This window comes from Mycteria americana, chromosome 2 (genome assembly GCF_035582795.1).
Source record: "Mycteria americana isolate JAX WOST 10 ecotype Jacksonville Zoo and Gardens chromosome 2, USCA_MyAme_1.0, whole genome shotgun sequence".
Taxonomy (NCBI): Eukaryota; Metazoa; Chordata; class Aves; order Ciconiiformes; family Ciconiidae; genus Mycteria; species Mycteria americana.
The window spans coordinates 47,834,179-47,851,835 of NC_134366.1; the positions used below are offsets into that span (position 1 = coordinate 47,834,179).

Consider the following 17,657-nt stretch of genomic DNA (forward strand, 5'->3'; position numbering starts at 1 on the left):
AAAGTACGTCCCACACCTTTTTAGTGAGCCCTTCCCTGGGTTGCCTGAGATGCAACAGCTCTTTGTAAGCCTTGGATACTCTGGCACGCACCTTTTCCTTGCCAGGATCCAGGCTTGGGCTGCCCTCTGCTCCTCTGTCTTGCTTGCCTGTGTAGCTGTGGTCAGCAGCTGCTGCTGCATGGAGCTGAACCCTAGTCCATCCTGGGCTAGGTGCCAGCCTGATAATCCCTTCTGGCTAGAGGCATCTTTTGAGAAATCCTCTTTTCTCCACTGTTGGGGGCCTGTTGCTTTTCCATGACAGCTGCTCAGTGCCTTCCTGAAGCAGGGTGATTGTGTAAAATATAACACAAAAGACAGCATAGATTGCTTTTAATGTAAAATATAAAACAGAGTTGAGACAGCTACAGATAGACAAGCAGCGTTTTAGCTTTGGGAGACAGGGTGTACAACACTTTTGCCCTTGCTATAGAGTGGGGTTTGTGCCTGGGGACACGGAAACTGCTGTATTACAGCTGTCAGGGTTTGAGGCTTGCTGCTTTCTGGTCTGCAGGTTTAGTGACCAAGAAGTGATGGGTTTGGTGCTCACAGGAGAGCGAAGCTTAGCCCCTTTAGGGACAACCCACAGCCTTGCTGTGCTCTGCAGGAAGGGGCTGCCAGCAAACCCTTAGGGGTGGTTGTGGGATAAGCAGCGACGTACTGCGGACAGCTTCATTTGTGTTAACGAGAGATCCTGCATGTTAACAGGGGGACCCCTGCTCTGTGCGTAGTCAGGGGCCATTACCACGCTCCAGAGGCAGTCCCAGCCCCTGGCTCCCAGGGTTTACCTTGGTGCTCTCTCCTTCACAAGCGTCACTGCTTGCGCTGGGGTGCTCTTGAATTACGAACTCTCTCATCATCTAGATACCAAGCCTGGTTTCTGCTAGCTTGCCTGTGCAGAGCCAAGCCACGTGGACACATAACAGAGAACTGCATGCTGTGCGTTGTTTGTAATGAAAGCACATCTAATATCTGTCTTCCTTGTTAGCAACTGAAGAAAACAGTGGATGACCTGCAGGCAAAACTGGCCCTGGCAAAGGGAGAGTATAAGACTGCCTTGAAAAACCTGGAGATGATCTCAGATGAGATTCACGAGAGGAGACGGTCCACTGCCATGGGGCCCCGAGGATGTGGCGTGGGTGCTGAAGGGAGCAATATGTCTGTGGAAGACCTGTCAGCAAGTAAACCAGAGTCGGACACCGTCTCTAGTGAGTATAGAGCGCTCCTGTGCCTGGGAATATCCCATGGGCATCATAAAAAATGCTGAGATGAAGGTTGCTCTGCGTGTTCTGCAGTTTGAAATTTGCTGGCTGTTGTGGGACTGTGGCTAACTTGTTACGCCTCTCATTATTACAGGAGTTGATTGTATTCTTTAATAGCCAGTTTTCAAGGGGAAGGGATATGAGTTGAAGTGCATCAGCTGTTCCTTTAGCATCACTGTTGTTTTTTGTACAGTGCTGTATGAAAGGAACAAAATTAATGCACTTCAAAGCATGCTTCTAATTTTTAAGCCAACGGTGCTGCTGTTGGTGACTTGCCTGGGGTGGTCGCAGGCTGTTGCAGCTCATTCAGCCAGGCTGAGGCGGCAGTGCTGTTTAGAAACAGACCTTTTGGATCAAGCGCTTGTCTTGCAGTGCTGGGCCTGTGGCAGAGGGACTAAAGTTGTGGCTACAGTAGTACAGAAAGGCGTGACGCTCACGCAGAAGGGGTGTAAGGATAAGCTCCTTTGCGCTGCAGGATCTTTTTCCAATATGTGATTTCAGCAGAGCATGTGTGCTGCGAACAAGGGAAGCGAAGAAGCAGCAATATGCTAATGCAGTGTACTGAGATGCTCTGCGTGAGAGACGTTTCTCTTGGGTGACAGCAGTAACCACCGAGCAAGCTCCAAGCCTAGGTAACCTCTGCTTTCTGGTGGCACATGGGGACCTTGGGTTGCAAAGACTGGAACGGTCTCTTGCATTACAGGTTTGCTTTTGTCCTGGCTCTGGGTGAAAGTGGATAGATGGACATTGCATGTGACCTACTTTTTCCTCCCTCCTGGATGCTTTCTCCCCTTCTTGATGCAGAAAGTCTGGTATTTTGCTGCCTGGTCCCACAAATCCTAGTTTAATTTGTATTTCAGCTCCCTTTCTGCAGGGAAAAGTCTAGGTCAGGGTTGCAGGAATTCATAAATACACGGCCCCGGTGCCCAAAGGCTGAATGTGCAGTTCCCTCGTAGATGCTGGTGCGTACCAGTGCCTGAGTTGCCACAGCAAGCGAGTACGGTGTCTGGGCCAGCTGATGCAATGTGATTTCGGTATGGCTGCGTATCTTCTGCCACCCTGAAGTCCCAAGGTTGAGCCTTTCTGAGTTAGACAGGGATTGCCTCTTTGGATACCCGCAAGTCCCCTCTCCTTGTGTAGAAGGCCTCCCAAAAGCCTTAGGTATAACTGAGTTGAGAGTTTTCTTCTGCTAAAGGAGTTCAGGGGCCTGGTATGTAGGGGCAGAGAGGGCCAGGAAAGTTAATTTAGAGCAACCAGTTGCTGGCCCTCCTGGCCGCTGCTGAGGCTGCAGGCAAGGACTGGCAGCATGGGCTCATCCCTCTCTTTGAATTGCACAGTCTGACACAGGTGGAAGGACTCCAGGTTGCATCTAGTGCCAACGCAGAACTGGGTTACGACAGGGCAGGACTAGCAGCCTGCCAGACTTAATAACCAAAATAGCCTCGACAAGCTAAGCTCTCGCGCATTGTAACGTGTGGTTTCCACCAAGGCCCTTTTATATCTTGATTTCTGTCTGCTGGAGACGAATAAAACACCTCATCATCAGCAAGACTTTCTTGGCCCTAGCAGATGCTCCTGTGTGTTATGGTAAGTTTAGATGGTGATAAGTAAGCCACAGTTTAAGTTGTGCTTGTTGTAGACTGGCTGGTGTCAGGGCTTCTTGCCAAGTAGAGGACTCCTGTAATTGGAAACGTCTTTTTTGCCCAACCTTTTTTTGCTTTCACCCCCTGCAAAGTTATCTGTATTGCTCACCATATATTGATAAAACACAGCAAGTGAGAAGAAAGGCCACTCTGCAGTCTCGGATTTGACATCATTAAAAACAAAACCCAAACCACAACATATACTGTCTCTGAGCACAAAGTGCCCTGGAGGGGGCTCAGGAAGGTGGATAATGGTGTTATCCATTTTCTGTTTGAAGCCTTTTAGGTCAATTCTGCAATGTGTACGTGCAGTTCTGCAATCTGCAAATACAGCAGAAAGAGGCTGAGGATCTCTGCAATAACCATGATGGTAGCTGCCTCTGTTGGCACCCTTTGTGTCCGAACGGTGCACGTGAGCCCCAGGCTGCTGGGGTAACAGCAGAACTACTTTGAAACTTCTCCTTTGAGCCATTTTGTTAATGCTGCTGCTTTGCTCCTGCTGCTCTTTCAAGGCGGTTCTGAGCCTCTCTAACAATGGCAGGAATCGCAAGGAGGCGTAATTGAAGATAACCTCAGGTCACTGTAAATGTCTTGCTATTTGTGGGACTTCTTCAGACCAGTGTGATTCCAGCACACACTTTTGTGTGTAGAGGCTGATGCACGTAAAAAAACCTTCTGATCCCAGTGGGACTACTTGTGTGCAGAAGTCTTTGGTTCATAGGTCCCCATTCTGCAATGAGCCAAGATTGAAAAATGTTCAATTTTAGCAAAATCTACAGCCCTATGTTGCACAAAATGGAACCTTCTTTAATGGATTCCTCCTGCTGTTACTAACAAAGAGCCTGCAGCTTAATCTAGCCAGACAGTTTGGAGTTGGTTTACTTTAATTAGAACTCAGATATGAGCAAACATGAGCAGGGAAAATGATATATGTGGGTGGGGCTTTTTTTAATTTGGTGTTGCTTGGTGATCCTCATCCAAAAAGAGACCTTGGGAGTTCATGATGGATTTTAACTGCAAAAGTGGGAAGATAAGGTGGAAGCAATCTGCCCCTGGAGCTATGTCTTTCTCATTAGTGCCTTAAATTACCAAGAGCCTGTGCTGGGATCAAGTCGGTGCTGGCTGAGGCAGGCACAGGGAATTGGGCCCTGGCCGAAGTTACGTACCGAAGACGACAAGTGAACAAGGCCAGCTGGGCAGGGGGCAGCAGGGACGGTAAAAATCCAAGAGCATCTTGGCATGAGGAGCAGTAGCTAGTGTAGAACTGGTCTTGCCTGGCGTGGCTGGCAGGTGTGCTGTTCCTCAAAGCAGAATCAGGCCTTCATGATCCATGTATGAAATGCCGGGTTAAGGCTTTGCAAAGGGGGCAGAGTACGAGGAGAGGACAGCCCGTGGGTTAGCAGTGCATGCGTGGACAGAAGATGCAAACCTCAGAAGCTGCCCTCGCCTGGGAAGGTGCAGGAGGGGGGTAGGTTTGCTAACTGGAATATTCTTTGAACGTTGCAGTGGCTTCAGAAGTGTTTGAGGATGACAACGGCAGCAGCTTCATCTCCGAAGAAGATTCAGAAACTCAGTCGGTGTCCAGCTTCAGCTCTGGTCCTACGAGTCCCTGTGAGGTGCCCGCTCAGTTTCCTCCTGCAACGCGACCTGGAAGCCTGGATCTGCCCAGCCCCGTATCCCTCTCTGAGTTCGGGATGATCTTTCCTGTCCTTGGCCCCCGAAGTGAATGCAGTGGGGCATCCTCCCCTGAGTGCGAAGCTGAAAGAGGTACGCACAGCTGGATACGCCCTGGGCCGATGTTTTTCAGCTTTATAAAGGGAGCAGGAAAACCTTCTCAGCTCCCCTAGGCATATCGCCAGCTCACTGAGCTCTGACCTGCTGGCCGCTTCCTGGGGGAAGGCAGTTCTTGAAGGCCCTGCATCCCACAGTTAACGATGACATCTAAAATGTTTTAACTATTCTTCTCCTGGCTGGGAAGGTTCCCCAGCTCTGTCTCAGTGGAGGGGTTCGAGGTTTCTCACGAAATAAGTGATCAGTGGGATTCTGATGGTACGTTTATTTTAAGGAAAATCTGAGTTTAATTTTTTAAATTACTGTCCTGCTTGCTGAAAATCCTGCTTTCCAGGAAAAAAAAAAAAAAAAAGAGAAATAACGTGCCAAAAGGAACCTCTTGCAGGCTCTGCCAGCCCTTTCTGACAAATTCAGACTAGAGGATTACCACCGCTCTTGTGTACTCCAACCTAAGGCTGTTTACACTGTAATTTGCTGATGCAGTGCACAAGACAAACGCAGCTTGGAAGGCCAACTTCGGTTTCGTTAAAGCATCTTGCTCCTGCTCCTATTTTTTTTTTTTTTTTGCGTGCTTTGGCAAAGGAAGCTGCAGAGGCACCCGCTTGAAGCTTAAGTTGCAGAACGAAATCCGGGTTTAACATCTAGTTTAATCCTTTTTTTGCAGGGGATAGGGCAGAAGGGGCTGAGAACAAGACAAGCGACAGAGTGAACAAGAATAGGAGCAGCAACAGGAGCAGCTCCACTGAGGGGCTGGCTTTGGATAACCGAATGAAGCAGCTCTCCCTTCAGTGCGTGAAAATCAAAGAGGGAATATGCGCAGGCAGAAAAGCTGCCCAGATTGGCTGAGTCCTTCTTGTGCCCTGTCCTGATTAATGGGAGTATAAATATTTATACATGAACTTCTAAGTGTTTGAAGAACATTGTGCCAATAATATATGCCAAATCTTAAGCGTTTACTCTAAGAATTTAAAACTGCACTAAGAAGTCTAATTGATGTGGAGGGCTGAAGTTTTTATTCAGTAAATCCTTTGTAGGCCGGACGAGTTATCAAATGTTTAAGCTGTGCTCATATTTCACAGACTTTGTAAATTGTTTTGTAGCAGCCTGGCTGAAGCAATAACTAGTACTGTTCCCATGTAAATTCATGCCAGTAGGGGGTCTGAAATTCAAGCCAGACATTTGCAGAGAGCGGTTTGGCTTCAGTTTTGTAGAATGAAATGCTCTTTAGATACAGTGGATCTCTTGAGTATAAGTGGCATATTCTTTAAACATCTGTATTTGTCTGTATTATGCTGAAACTGTAGAAGTATTTTGTATACAGGAAAGCTGTTGCATGTGTGGGGTCTAAAAGCCTTCACTCTTTCCCTTGGTGCTCACAGAAAGGATAAAAATGAGTCACGCCTATAAAAACTGGTGTTAAGAGACAGACGGACAGAAAGGGGATGGTAACACTCGGTGGTGGTAGGCCCTTTCTAGCCACCTTCCTGAGCCTGGCTTGGACTCTGAGGGTGATTCCAGTGACCAAAAAGAGTTGATTGGCCCCTTGCCCTTCCCCTCCCCTGAGAAGTGAAGTATTATTTTTCAGCACTTTAAGTGTTTTGTTTTGTTTTTGTTTTTTTGTTTTTTCTCAAAAATGGGAGTCATAGATGTTTTCAGGACAGTTATGATAAGGGATTCGCCCTTGAAATATGCATGAAGAAAAGGAATTGCCAGTGTAGGTTGACAATGTGTTCTTAAGCTTCTCTGTAGGTTGTACTGTGTGGGGTTTTATAACTGTTAAAGGGACTTGGGATTTTAGTATGCCCTAGAGAAAGTGTTCAATAAAACTAGAAAGGGCACAGGCATGTTTTGCCAGCGGCTGTTAGGCAGTAGTAGTGTCTGGTAATTATGCTAATAAGTGGTAGTAAAAATCCTAGGACTCTTCAGTTTTGGTGGTTAAGCATTTCTGAAAGCACCATTTTATCTAAGATGTCAGTTTATATTGTTAATTTGATGGGAATTTTAGTATTGCCCAGTATTTTCTATCTATGTTTTTGCAGTCCTGTTGTATTTCGTCCCTGCCACAGCTTGTGTATCTATTCTCAAAGTTCATGTAAAATTCTTCACACTACAGTAAACATTTTTGTTTTCCACATTTTGAGTCTGTGCAAGCTAAGTCTATCTCAAGTGCGAAGAACCGCATCTTTTCCCGCAGCAAGTTTTGTCTTTAAATACCCACTTCCAGTCAAAGACTGCAGCCCGGTTCCACTCTGGTATTAGAATCCTCTGCAGTATGTGGACAACTGTTACCTCCTTCCTGCTTCCCTGCATACGTGATTCACTTTTTATTCTGAACTGCGCGAGACCGGAGCTTTAGTCAAGTTTTCCAAAATCCCTTAGTATGCAGAGAAGAGGAAGGGGCTCTGTTACCTAACACCTGTGTACTTAATACTGCTGAAATGTGCTGTACGGCCATGCAGAACTGGAGCTGAAGAAACCTGTTTTCATACAAAGTAGGTTCAACATGTTATAGCTGTTAAGCTGTAATAGCTTTAAATATTTACACATTGACATCTTCCAAAGACCCGAAGGCTTGAACTTTGCCATTGGTAGCACTTCCCAGCCCAATAAATGCTTAGGAAAGAAGGTGGTAGTTCCAACTTCTGATGTGACCGATATTTGGGGAAAAAGCTGGGATTGACAGTATTAAATACCAAATGAAAAGCAGTACAGGAGTGCCACACTGTCTTACATGTTTTTACTTAAACTTTTGTAGTTAACCTGTTGTCTGTGCTGCATACAGTTAGAAAAATTAGCAGAGGTATTTGTGGTTGAATATCTTATTTTTGCAGACTTGTCAGTCAACCCCTATTACACTTGCCTGGGTTGTCTGGGTATTTTGGGGGTTTTGTTTGGTTTTTGTTTGTTTTAACCTCTCTTGCTACCAAATTTCCTCTCACCTTGCCAGTTCTGACTGGAAACCCAAACTCCCCGCACTTGGGTAATGAATTAATTTTATGTTCAGCAGGATATAAAAATAGTTGTGTGTGCTGCCTTGCATATGCGCTGATTGGGTTCAGCTCCCAGCAGGGTAAAACCATTAATCAGGAACTACGAAAGGGTGTGGAACCCACCATACCCTTACTTTTACGATCTTGCTGCAGCCTTCTTCCTTTGGTGACCCCCCAGACTTGGCAGGTAAATCACACTTCAAATGTGCAAGCAAACAGGCAGAACTGTGTGTCTAATAAATTAATGGAAAACTCATTTTATTTTAAACTTCATAAAAGCTGTAATTATAAATATGACAAACGTAAATGAACATACATCACTATGGAGTACAGGCAAATGAACAAGCTTTCTCCAGTTGGAGCTCTTTCTGCATTCTGAAGTGTAACATGATGGTAGCTGCCCTCATGGGTATAAAAATAAGCCTCTGGTGTATCAAAGTATACGTGATCACTTCAGCTGCCCTGAAGTGAGAATGTATAAAGCAAACGTTAACCTAGGAATTCTACTTCTCTTTGGTATTATCAAACCATTTAAATGTTGTTTTTGACTAAGTGATGAAAATCTCTACTACATGTACACAAACTTAATTCTAAATAGCTGGCTTTTTGAACACCGCATAGATTGTGTGGTCAAGTGCATAATTACTGTACAAAATGGATACATGAAACTTGCATCAGGAAATGATGACTAAATCTCAGACTCATGGGACAGATGGGATAAAAGCTTGTTGCTACCACTCATCCATGTATTACTGCTCACTGAGTCTTTGAGAACTGATGGATTGGATTAACAAAGGACTAACCTGCATCTTCTGAACAAAACAAACTGGGGGATGTGTGTGTCTGGGGGGGGTGTCCCACCCTGAGCTATAAACAGCAGCATTATGGGGTGTTGTGTGGAGTTTTAAGGTAGGATTTAAAAAAAAAAAATACACAGAAAAGGCTTTGCAGTACATAAGTAAGGAGAATGTCAAGACTGCCAAAGAGGCTATCTCTGGTTATCCCTCTGCACCACTGATAGAGAATTAAAAATCATTTCGTTGTAGTAGTCTTCCCTTAGTGAATCAAAGTATAATCCTCTTAAAGCCCCTTACAGCAACTAGCTTTCATTTTCTCAGTTATCCCTCTCATGCTGTAGTTCAGAACTGTACAGTGTGTGACAACTTAGGAGCACAGGGTGCTTGGTGGTGTATTTTGAGGCTTTGTATTTTAATGTTTAAAAGCTTGAATTGTACATTTACAGGCAGAGAAGGTCAAGAGGTGCATGACAGTCTAACTGGAAGTAACATGACCAATGTACCTTTGTTACAGTCTGAGCTGTTGTGCAGCTGTTTCAGTTTTTGCACCCACAGGCCTTCTAAAAGTCTTGCTGCGTAACATTTCCATGCTCACATCAGCACCTAGTGTTCTCTGTCATACGGATCAAAAATGCTAAATGGTGTAGGGGGAAAAAAAAGTTTAACCTACAGATTAGTCTGAGGTTATGTAATAATGTAAGGATCATTTCACTGTCCAATAACTTTTCCAGATTTATTTGTGGAAAAAATATAGAAGTATGTATTTAACAGAAAATATCAAAGCAAATCTTAAGTGCTTACATGAACAATTTTTTTTTTTTCTAAGAAAAAAGGGCAAGAAAATTTTGTTGTAAAATTACTTTGCCACAAACAGAATCTGCAGAGTTATTTTTAAGAATATTTTCTATTTCCTTTTAAATACTCCACCAGAGTGTTCTGTCCTACATGTGAAGGGAAATGTACAGTGATAGTCTTCTAGTAGCCTCTGTAGGTGCAATGTTTGAATAGGACTTGCCTTGTAAAGGACACTGATACTAAACTTAAATCCTGTGCAGATCTGGGGATGAGCCCAATCCACTGACTGTACTGTAGGTGTAAGTAGTGTTAGTGGATCCTGGTGCAGACAGGATCCTTTGGCCTTAATGCCTTTGTCTGGCATTAAGTGAGTACATTCCCTGCTTTTAGTTCAGTACAGTATGGAAGTTGAGCCTTAGGCTTGTTTCATCCAGTGTAAGCTTTTGGTACTGGCTTGGGCGGGGGGGGGGGAGGGGACACCCTTTCTGCAGAGTAGAAACCAACCTACAGAAGAAGAACAACAGATTTTACTGTAGGCACGTCAACAGCTGAGGATGTGCAAGAACTTAGTACTAAAAGCTGGCAGTTCCTGTGTCTGCCTTTTGTACTGTCAAAAGTATACTTGGGTGAGACTTCCTATCTCGAACTTTACAGGTGATAAAAATATATGCAAGACTCCACTGCCACTCTGGTTTAGCCTGAGCTAAAATCATAACACAAATCTGTAGGGAATATGGGAGTTGAATGAAGTTTTAATTTTGTAGGGATGAAGCAGTCCTTGGTCCATATTCCCAAAAGCCAAAGATAACCACAAAGAACCTAATTTGTTTTTTGCTCAGCTTGTGCCTGTGCTGTTCCCTGTGTTGATTTTTTGTAATCATCATCAGAAACTTCCCTGCAAAAGAAGGGTAAGTCACACTGTGACAAACTTGTCACAAATTTCCTAGCCCAGATGGTCTTTGAGAGAACTGCAGTCAGAAGGGCATGTGTTTTCAATGCCCTTTTAAAGCTAGACATTTGTTAGGCAGCTGTCTGATGAAGGAAATGAAACAAAAGGGATCTTGTACTTTCTAGAGAGGGCTAATAGCAGACTTCTGTGGGAACAATTGTAGCCCACAGATAGTATTTCTGGTACTCCTGTAGCATGTGTGCTCAGTTTCCCAATGACCAAATGGCACCTGTGCTCTAAAATAAGATTTAAATGCTACCTTTTTTGCTTGGAAAACTGCCAAACCAGCTTGAATGGCAAAGAACTTCCTATGGCTGTTTTAAAAACACCCTCTCCCCCCATCTGTCAAATATAGTGCAATTTTAAGTCTGTCATTTGTAAAAAGACAGAAAACAATGCATTTTAGGATCAGTGAGGCAGTTAGTATTTAAATTAAAAAGAAAAACTTGGTTATCTTTAATCCTCTTCAGATACAATGTATATAGGATCTTCTGGAGGAAGAGCACAGATAGTAGCTCTCTAAAAAAAGTCTTATTCTGGACTAATCCCACTTCCATTACTGTCTTAAGAACTTTGACCCTACTACTATTGATGATACTGGCCAAGCGCTCAATTTGTTCACTGGTTTTAACTTAAAAGGTACCTTTTAAAAGATGTCATGTATAATGGGATCAGCAAGTGCATTTCTTGTGGCTGTGGTTTGTTAGGGGGAAAGGTTTAAATGATCCTTACCCTACAAGCTGAGTACTTATAAAAATGTTGAGGATAAAACATTTCTTTTCTGGGATGCTGATGGTGGATAGTTCCCTACCTCCTCACACCAGCAAATGAGACTACCTCCGTAGGTACAGAGAATCTTACAGTACAGCTTTAGATGAAAGCCTTTCACACCTGCTAAATGAAGGGTGTGCCGCACTGTCCATACGCTACTGCTGGATAACCTCCTGATCCTACTGCTGATCTGGATCAAGCTAGGTCTTGCAGCTAGTAGGAGGAAAGCCACTGTAATATTATGTATAAAGTAATACAGATGTGAAATAACAGCTCTCAGAGTACATGTAACATGAGAGAAGCTATTGCTTTTCTTTTAGAAATAGCTAAAGCAGGAATCTTTCTTTTCCTTTATTCCTATATACATATTCTAGACAAGCTGAGCACATTAGTCTGGAATACTACATGCTCAGCAGTAGTAAATTTACATTTAGATGTGAGAAGTAGTTCAATGCTGAAAACATTCAACATAGCAGCACAAATATGTAGTAGAAGCTATTTGGTCCTGAGACTGAATAAGCAGAATACACAAGAATATTTTTTTTCTTACATGTTTACTTTTCAGAATAAAATCTTAAACCCATATACCCTGTATTTTAGGGGAAGAGAATTTCAACATTAGTTTTTTCTCTTAACTCACTAGACTGTGAAGTGTGGAAAAATTGCAATAAATTGAGTTCTGCCAGTTCATTGGAATATAAGCATTTTAGCCCCTTCACAAGCCTGTTGAACAGTGCTCACTCCAATACCATAGCAGCAAAAACCACAGCTAACTGTCTACCACAATTAACTGGCCAATTGGTGATTCCATGCTTTTGGCTATAACTTAGAATGTAATTTTCTTTTATGCATATGTGTAGTGAGAGTTATTCACCTGTTCTCAGACTGTAGGACAGCTCAAAACCACCTCCTTAAACAGTAATGCACAGAACTGTCTCCTCACTGCAGCTGTGATACCTTAAGAGGAGTAGCACTGTTAAAATCTAAGAAAAAAGGACCTTCTTGTTGAGGCAGGAATGTGGTGGGGATAATGTTGTAAATGCCAGCAAATATGTTCTCCACTTCCAAGTAGCAAAATCCACACCTATGATAGAAGAAACTACCTGTTAGAACTAAGATCTGAAGTATGTTTCAAACCTCTAAGACTTCATTTAAGTGAGTATTACCTGTAGTCACCACTGCTCTTTTTCTGAAAGCCATGGGAACCAGGATCTCCTACTGTTGAGACCGTGATGAGTTCAAAACCAACGCTGTATTGCCTGCAAGAGACATGACAGACTGTTACTTTAGTTATTTGGGTCATCAGGATTACCATGAAGAGGGCTATTTATTAAAAACTACACAGTATAACTGGAAGACCTCTAAAAGTTTTGTCACATTTGTGAAAGAAACGTTAAGGCAAACTTACCATGACATGAGTGTAGAATCTGGAGGAAGATGGAACACGTTTCAGGTTCAGAACTAGACTATGTGGTAAATGCCTGCTAGAAGTCTGCCTCTGCATTTAAGCAGACTTTGAGTAGTTAAACTTGTGGCGACATACTCTGGTGCCACATGGCACAGATCCTGGGGTGTGATCTGATCACTGTCAGAGGAATCAGTGTCAGTGATCTCAGCAGAATTTCTCAGGTTGCACTGTAACTTGGGACAGTTTGTCTACTACCTGTTAACGCACATGACAGGCACCACTGACCCTTGTCATTCAACCTACCCAAATATGATCTGCAAGTGCAGAAAAAAATGCATACAAAAAACCTGCTCAGTTAGTGGAACAGTAGAGCCACACCTTTGTACTCATCTTCATTTCATGAGAGAAGTTTCCTCAAAGAGGGGAGGATGGATAAAGAAGTGCTGCAATTTTGTGGGGCCCACTGTACAGCTTTGCAAAAGATAAACCCTTGACTGCATGTCAGGAGATGTTGCTATTTAGAAGCGCTGTATACTGGTATTTTGAGGTAGATCATGAATTTTGCCAAAGGAATTTGACCTGCGTAGGTCTACTCTATAGGGCACTGACATCCAATGCTTCTCCTGGCTTGCTAGTGCCAGAGTAAATGCACTTTCGGAGCTGAAGCTACTGCATAGGCCATTATTTGACATCCTGTAAGGGTTTAGTATCCTGCACATTAGCTTTACTACAAAAGAAAAGGAATTATGATCATAATTAGTTTTAAGAGGAAGAAAAAGTCCTTTGTACAGTCTTTCCTTCTGTGCAAGGCCTAGCTCTGTTCAGACCCCAAAACTAAAGAGAAAGAAGGCTCCTGCTTTCCCTGTAGGTCAAGGATTTCCTCAGTAGCAAACATGCAGGTTTAAATCACTAATGATGGTGAAGTTAGAAACATAAATAGTGCTAAATCTGAGCCACCTCCCATACCTTGTCTTCTGGATTTTCAGGGAGCTCCCTACACTCCCCATGGAGGATACTGACAAAGCTTTATCTTTAGCATGTAATACTCTCGCTGTGTTGATGCATGCTTATTCTCTACAAACCTTGGTCCTCGTAGTTCAATTAGTAATGGCCCATTCTTGTCCAGCTGGAATTGATAAATGGGGTTATTTTTGTAAGTGTCTCTGAAATTTCCACATCCTCCAGCACTGTGACCTTTCCACTGTCCATTAACCTGAAAGAAGTCAAAAGTACAGAAAATACTTTACAACCTGAGGATTTCTATTGCTTATTTATACACGCATACAAGACTAGAGGCTCCTCTCACTTTAGAGGTCACTGACTTTAGTAATCGCTCCTTATTTTTAAACTGCAAGTGAAAGACTCTGTTAAGTATTCAGAAAGTTTCACTGCAGTCCTCTGCCCACCTTGATCAAAGCCTTAGATAATTTCTAAGTGTACTGTATTTCTAAGTGTACTGTATTCAGCTTAAATTAAATAAGTACCGAGTGACTGTTTCTGATGATGACAAATTGCATCTAACAAAGGATCTATATTTCCATCTATCCCATGACTACTGGACTGTGCAGGTTATTTTTTTTTTTTTTTTGCTCAGACACTCCTCTGTCGTGCTAAATGAGAAACAGCAGCAGTACAGGAAGTACAACGCTACTTGTGTTGTAACCTTTCCTTTTGAAATCGCTGCCTCCAGCACTGTCCATTCACCTCTATGCACTCTGAGAACCAGCATTACAGCGACAAGATACCCATAAGGACAGATTCCAAAAGGACAAAGACATACAAGAGGAAAAATGCTGCTCAGACTTTGAGAAACAGGCCATCTGTTTGCAAGTTCCTCCTGCTAGTCATTAAACTCAAAGGTTAGACTTATAAGACATGCCAGGCATTCACACAAATTTATAGCTGAGATCCGTTTCTCCTGTTACTTCCCTCCCCTTTCTGTCAAATCAGCAAGGAGCAACATTTTTTCCTTGTGATTTAATTTCTTTACTCGGTGTCCAAAAACCTCAAACATGGCAAGTTCGGAAGCAAGGGGGATTTCTCCCCCCGCCACATTACTACCCAGGAACCTGGAACTGCTGTGCGCTGATAGTTTTCCAGGCCTTTTCCACCTCCGCTGCACTTAGTGCCAGGAATCCCCCTAGGGCTTGGTGAGCTCCAGAGGTGAGCACTCAACTTTAGTGTAAGACATCTAACAGAACTTGCTTTTACTGGTAAACTGTGAATTAGCTATCTGCTTGTTTTTAAGTGTGATGACTGCCAAGCAAGCGCCAAATAAGCATTAAGCACAGGCAACTAACTTTTTGTATTTAATCATAAAGGCTGGCCTTGGATAGATAGAACATGCCTTTTATTTGAATACTAGGCAGACATCTTCAAATAATTAACAGGTTTCCACATACTTAATTTTCTTTCGAAATGTAATACAACATAAAACAAATGTCCTGCCTCAAACAGGCTGGTCACCTTCCATGAGTTTTTGACCTCTTAAAGCATTCCCCCAAACTAAGCCCAGTTTTTAAGAGCTAAATAGGACAATGGTTTCTCAAAGAACCAAGCAAATCATCTTGCTGTTCCCAGGAATCTCTCTAGCCACTTACCGTTCTCCAGAAAAGGCTAGCTTCAAGGGGCTATTGCAGAAGTAACAGCTGGTATGAAACACTGTCTGAACTCAGTGCAAGCCAACATGTCCCCCTGACCACACAAAGTAATGCAATCCTTGGCTGCGGACATGAGTGTCCTAGAAAATGGACTGCTCCAGTGTGGCTCAAACTAGCCTTGTCTTTCTCTTCCTGAAGAGGTTACGGTTTGGACAGAAGACTTCTGCCTATAGTAGGATTCCCCAGGGTGTGCATGGTAGGTACAGAGATAAAAGTTAACAACTGCTGGCTTGCTTACTCTTTCTTGAGGATAAAATTGCTAATGCATGTATTTTCATGTAAGTTACATTATCCTGTGAGCTCCTGGCTATATTTATACTTCAGCTGAAGGTATAACTGCAGCTCATGTTGACAGCTGAAAGATGAACAGCAGCTGGCCCCAAAACTGCCTGGGCTTCTGACTTAATTTCAGTCAAGTTTTTTCGCTCCCGCCCCTGCTGCTGTACTCTCAGGGAGCATTTCTACATGAAATGTAGCATGGGTATACTGCCTTGATCCTGTTTGGCAGTGTGAAACTTACCCCAATGATTACAGACCTTTGAGATGTCTTAGCAAAATTTAGGAACAATAACATATTGTGATATTGCCATCCTAAGTCCATTTGTCACAGTCTTGCTACTAGTGCCTTTGGTTTGCCATTGCTGATTTTGTCCCATCATGCCAAGAGTTTTGCCAAGAAAATCATGCAATTCTCCCAAAGGAAAACGAGCAATGCTTTTGCAGGGTTTTTACTCTGCAGTAGTACTAGCACAACCTGATGTCTGCAGAGTAATTACATACTAGGGTACAGGCTGTTATTCTAAAGGCCAGCCTATTCTACAAAGGCTTTACAGTGTATCATCTGCAATGAAGATGGAGCTTACATCCCAAACACCAGTGAAACCTAAGCCACCATCCATACAGAGTGGTGTGAACAGAGTGAGCCAGCCCAAGGACTTTTGTGTTGGTATGAATTATGCTAACAGTGCAGCTAATTGTTTGGTAAATTAAATGTAACTTGAGTACAGGATTGGTCTTGTGCTAATGATGCTTAGATTAAGCTTTAGTTAAGAAGTTTCATTTGTTAGAAGATGGCATAAGCTGGCATTTTTGAGCAGTAGCATAAAAATATATTTTAAAACTTTGTACATCTCAAATACAGAAAAGCCAAACCAGAATTATTATCCACTGACCCATAAAAGAAAATATTTCTTTACCCGTTTGGAAATGGTGTAAGGTGTAGGAATCTTGGAAAAGGTGAACTTGCACAAGGAATAAACCTATGTTGTAAAAGAAGAAGCTGGTCACACATTCATCTTGTGCTTTTCATATGAAATCATGACATGTTAAAAAAGCAGAATTGCCTGCACATCATTTTTAGATACTTGCTAACTACATGCCTATATTACTCATCAGATGACCCCGTCTGAAACTCAAAATCCAGAATAGTGCTGGGACTAACAAGACTTAGTTCTACTTAATTTTTATTAAAAAAAAGCAAAATGGAAACAATCTGCATTTTACTTTTTTCAATGACAAAAAGAGACATGTAGCATTGATCTCTACCTGTGCACAGATACTAATTTTTTATTCTAGGAAATAAAAGTATTTTTCAGCTGATTTCATTACTAAAATTTCATTACTAAAACCACACGCACTATATTGTCTTAACTACAATGGAGAACATTATCAAACACTTCATCCAGTGGTTCTGCTCCATCATTCATAGCTTCCCTCCCCAAAATAACAATATTGATCCTGAAGTACACTTGTTTATCAAACTTGCAAGTAAAGAACACTTTATGGTTTAATTGTTTACATTCATTATTAAATGAACACTACATACCCTGATGGTGTAATGGATAGTGTTTTGTTTCTCATACTGGGACACCACCAAGGTAAACGTGTGGGGCCCTGGAGAGGTCAGCTTTATCTTGGTCAGATAATGAGGACTGTTGATCCGAATACCATCAATATATGGAGGAGGATCAGCTGAAAAAGAAAAGGATGAACACTTTTCCTGGATCAAAAAAATCCCCCAGCTTGGTAAACTTGTTAGCCATTTTATATCAGTGAATTTTGCCAGGAAAATCAGATGTTGGTACTAAGGTTAGACTGTAAGCAGACTTGAGTGCTCTCAAAAGAATAGAGCCTCAAGATTTGCTCACAAAAAGAACAGATAATCTTAAGAGCAACTATTATTTTCAGGAGAGGTACATCACACATGACAGGACACAAATTCTGCACTACAAAGTACAGCTTAAATCCCATGACTTGCAAGTACTGCTTATCCATCTCCCACCAACGTCACTATTCAAAGGAGACCTACTATGATTATGTTGAAATTTAAAGAGAAAGATAAGGAATGTTTGAGCACTCTTTAAAAATCTGAGGAGTCTGTTCTTTCTCCATTGGCTGGACAGTTCCAGAATGCAAGCTGCCAAAATCTTTGGCCACTAGGTAAATAAGACTTTAAAACATGTTGATTTCTTTAACTGACACATACTTTGTCTCTCTCTCCAAATCCTTGTGATCGTTACACAGATGTAGTTGCATCCCAGTAGCAATGCACATAC

At 42.6% G+C, this 17,657-nt stretch overlaps 2 protein-coding genes across 6 annotated transcripts in view; one reads left to right on the forward strand and one right to left on the reverse strand.

Moving 5' to 3' along the window:
* SH3BP5 (SH3 domain binding protein 5) overlaps nucleotides 1-6,866 on the forward strand; it is a 54,395-nt gene extending 47,529 nt beyond the window's left edge. The window contains exons 7-9 of the mRNA XM_075493266.1: nucleotides 1,025-1,244; nucleotides 4,448-4,708; nucleotides 5,397-6,866. Of these exons, the coding sequence (XP_075349381.1) occupies nucleotides 1,025-1,244; nucleotides 4,448-4,708; nucleotides 5,397-5,578 (663 nt within the window). The 3' untranslated portion in view covers nucleotides 5,579-6,866. The remainder of the gene's footprint in view (nucleotides 1-1,024; nucleotides 1,245-4,447; nucleotides 4,709-5,396) is intronic.
* A 1,097-nt stretch (nucleotides 6,867-7,963) lies between these two features.
* Nucleotides 7,964-17,657, reverse strand: part of CAPN7 (calpain 7) — a 35,917-nt gene continuing 26,223 nt past the window's right edge. For 4 of the 5 annotated variants that reach the window (XM_075493260.1, XM_075493263.1, XM_075493261.1 and 1 more), the window contains 5 exons: nucleotides 16,928-17,073; nucleotides 16,299-16,361; nucleotides 13,525-13,655; nucleotides 12,201-12,293; nucleotides 7,964-12,118 (listed from right to left, as the gene is read on the reverse strand). In XM_075493260.1, coding sequence (XP_075349375.1) covers nucleotides 11,974-12,118; nucleotides 12,201-12,293; nucleotides 13,525-13,655; nucleotides 16,299-16,361; nucleotides 16,928-17,073 — 578 coding nt within the window. In that variant the 3' untranslated portion in view covers nucleotides 7,964-11,973. The remainder of the gene's footprint in view (nucleotides 12,119-12,200; nucleotides 12,294-13,524; nucleotides 13,656-16,298; nucleotides 16,362-16,927; nucleotides 17,074-17,657) is intronic. The other variant, XM_075493265.1, reaches the window with a different exon arrangement.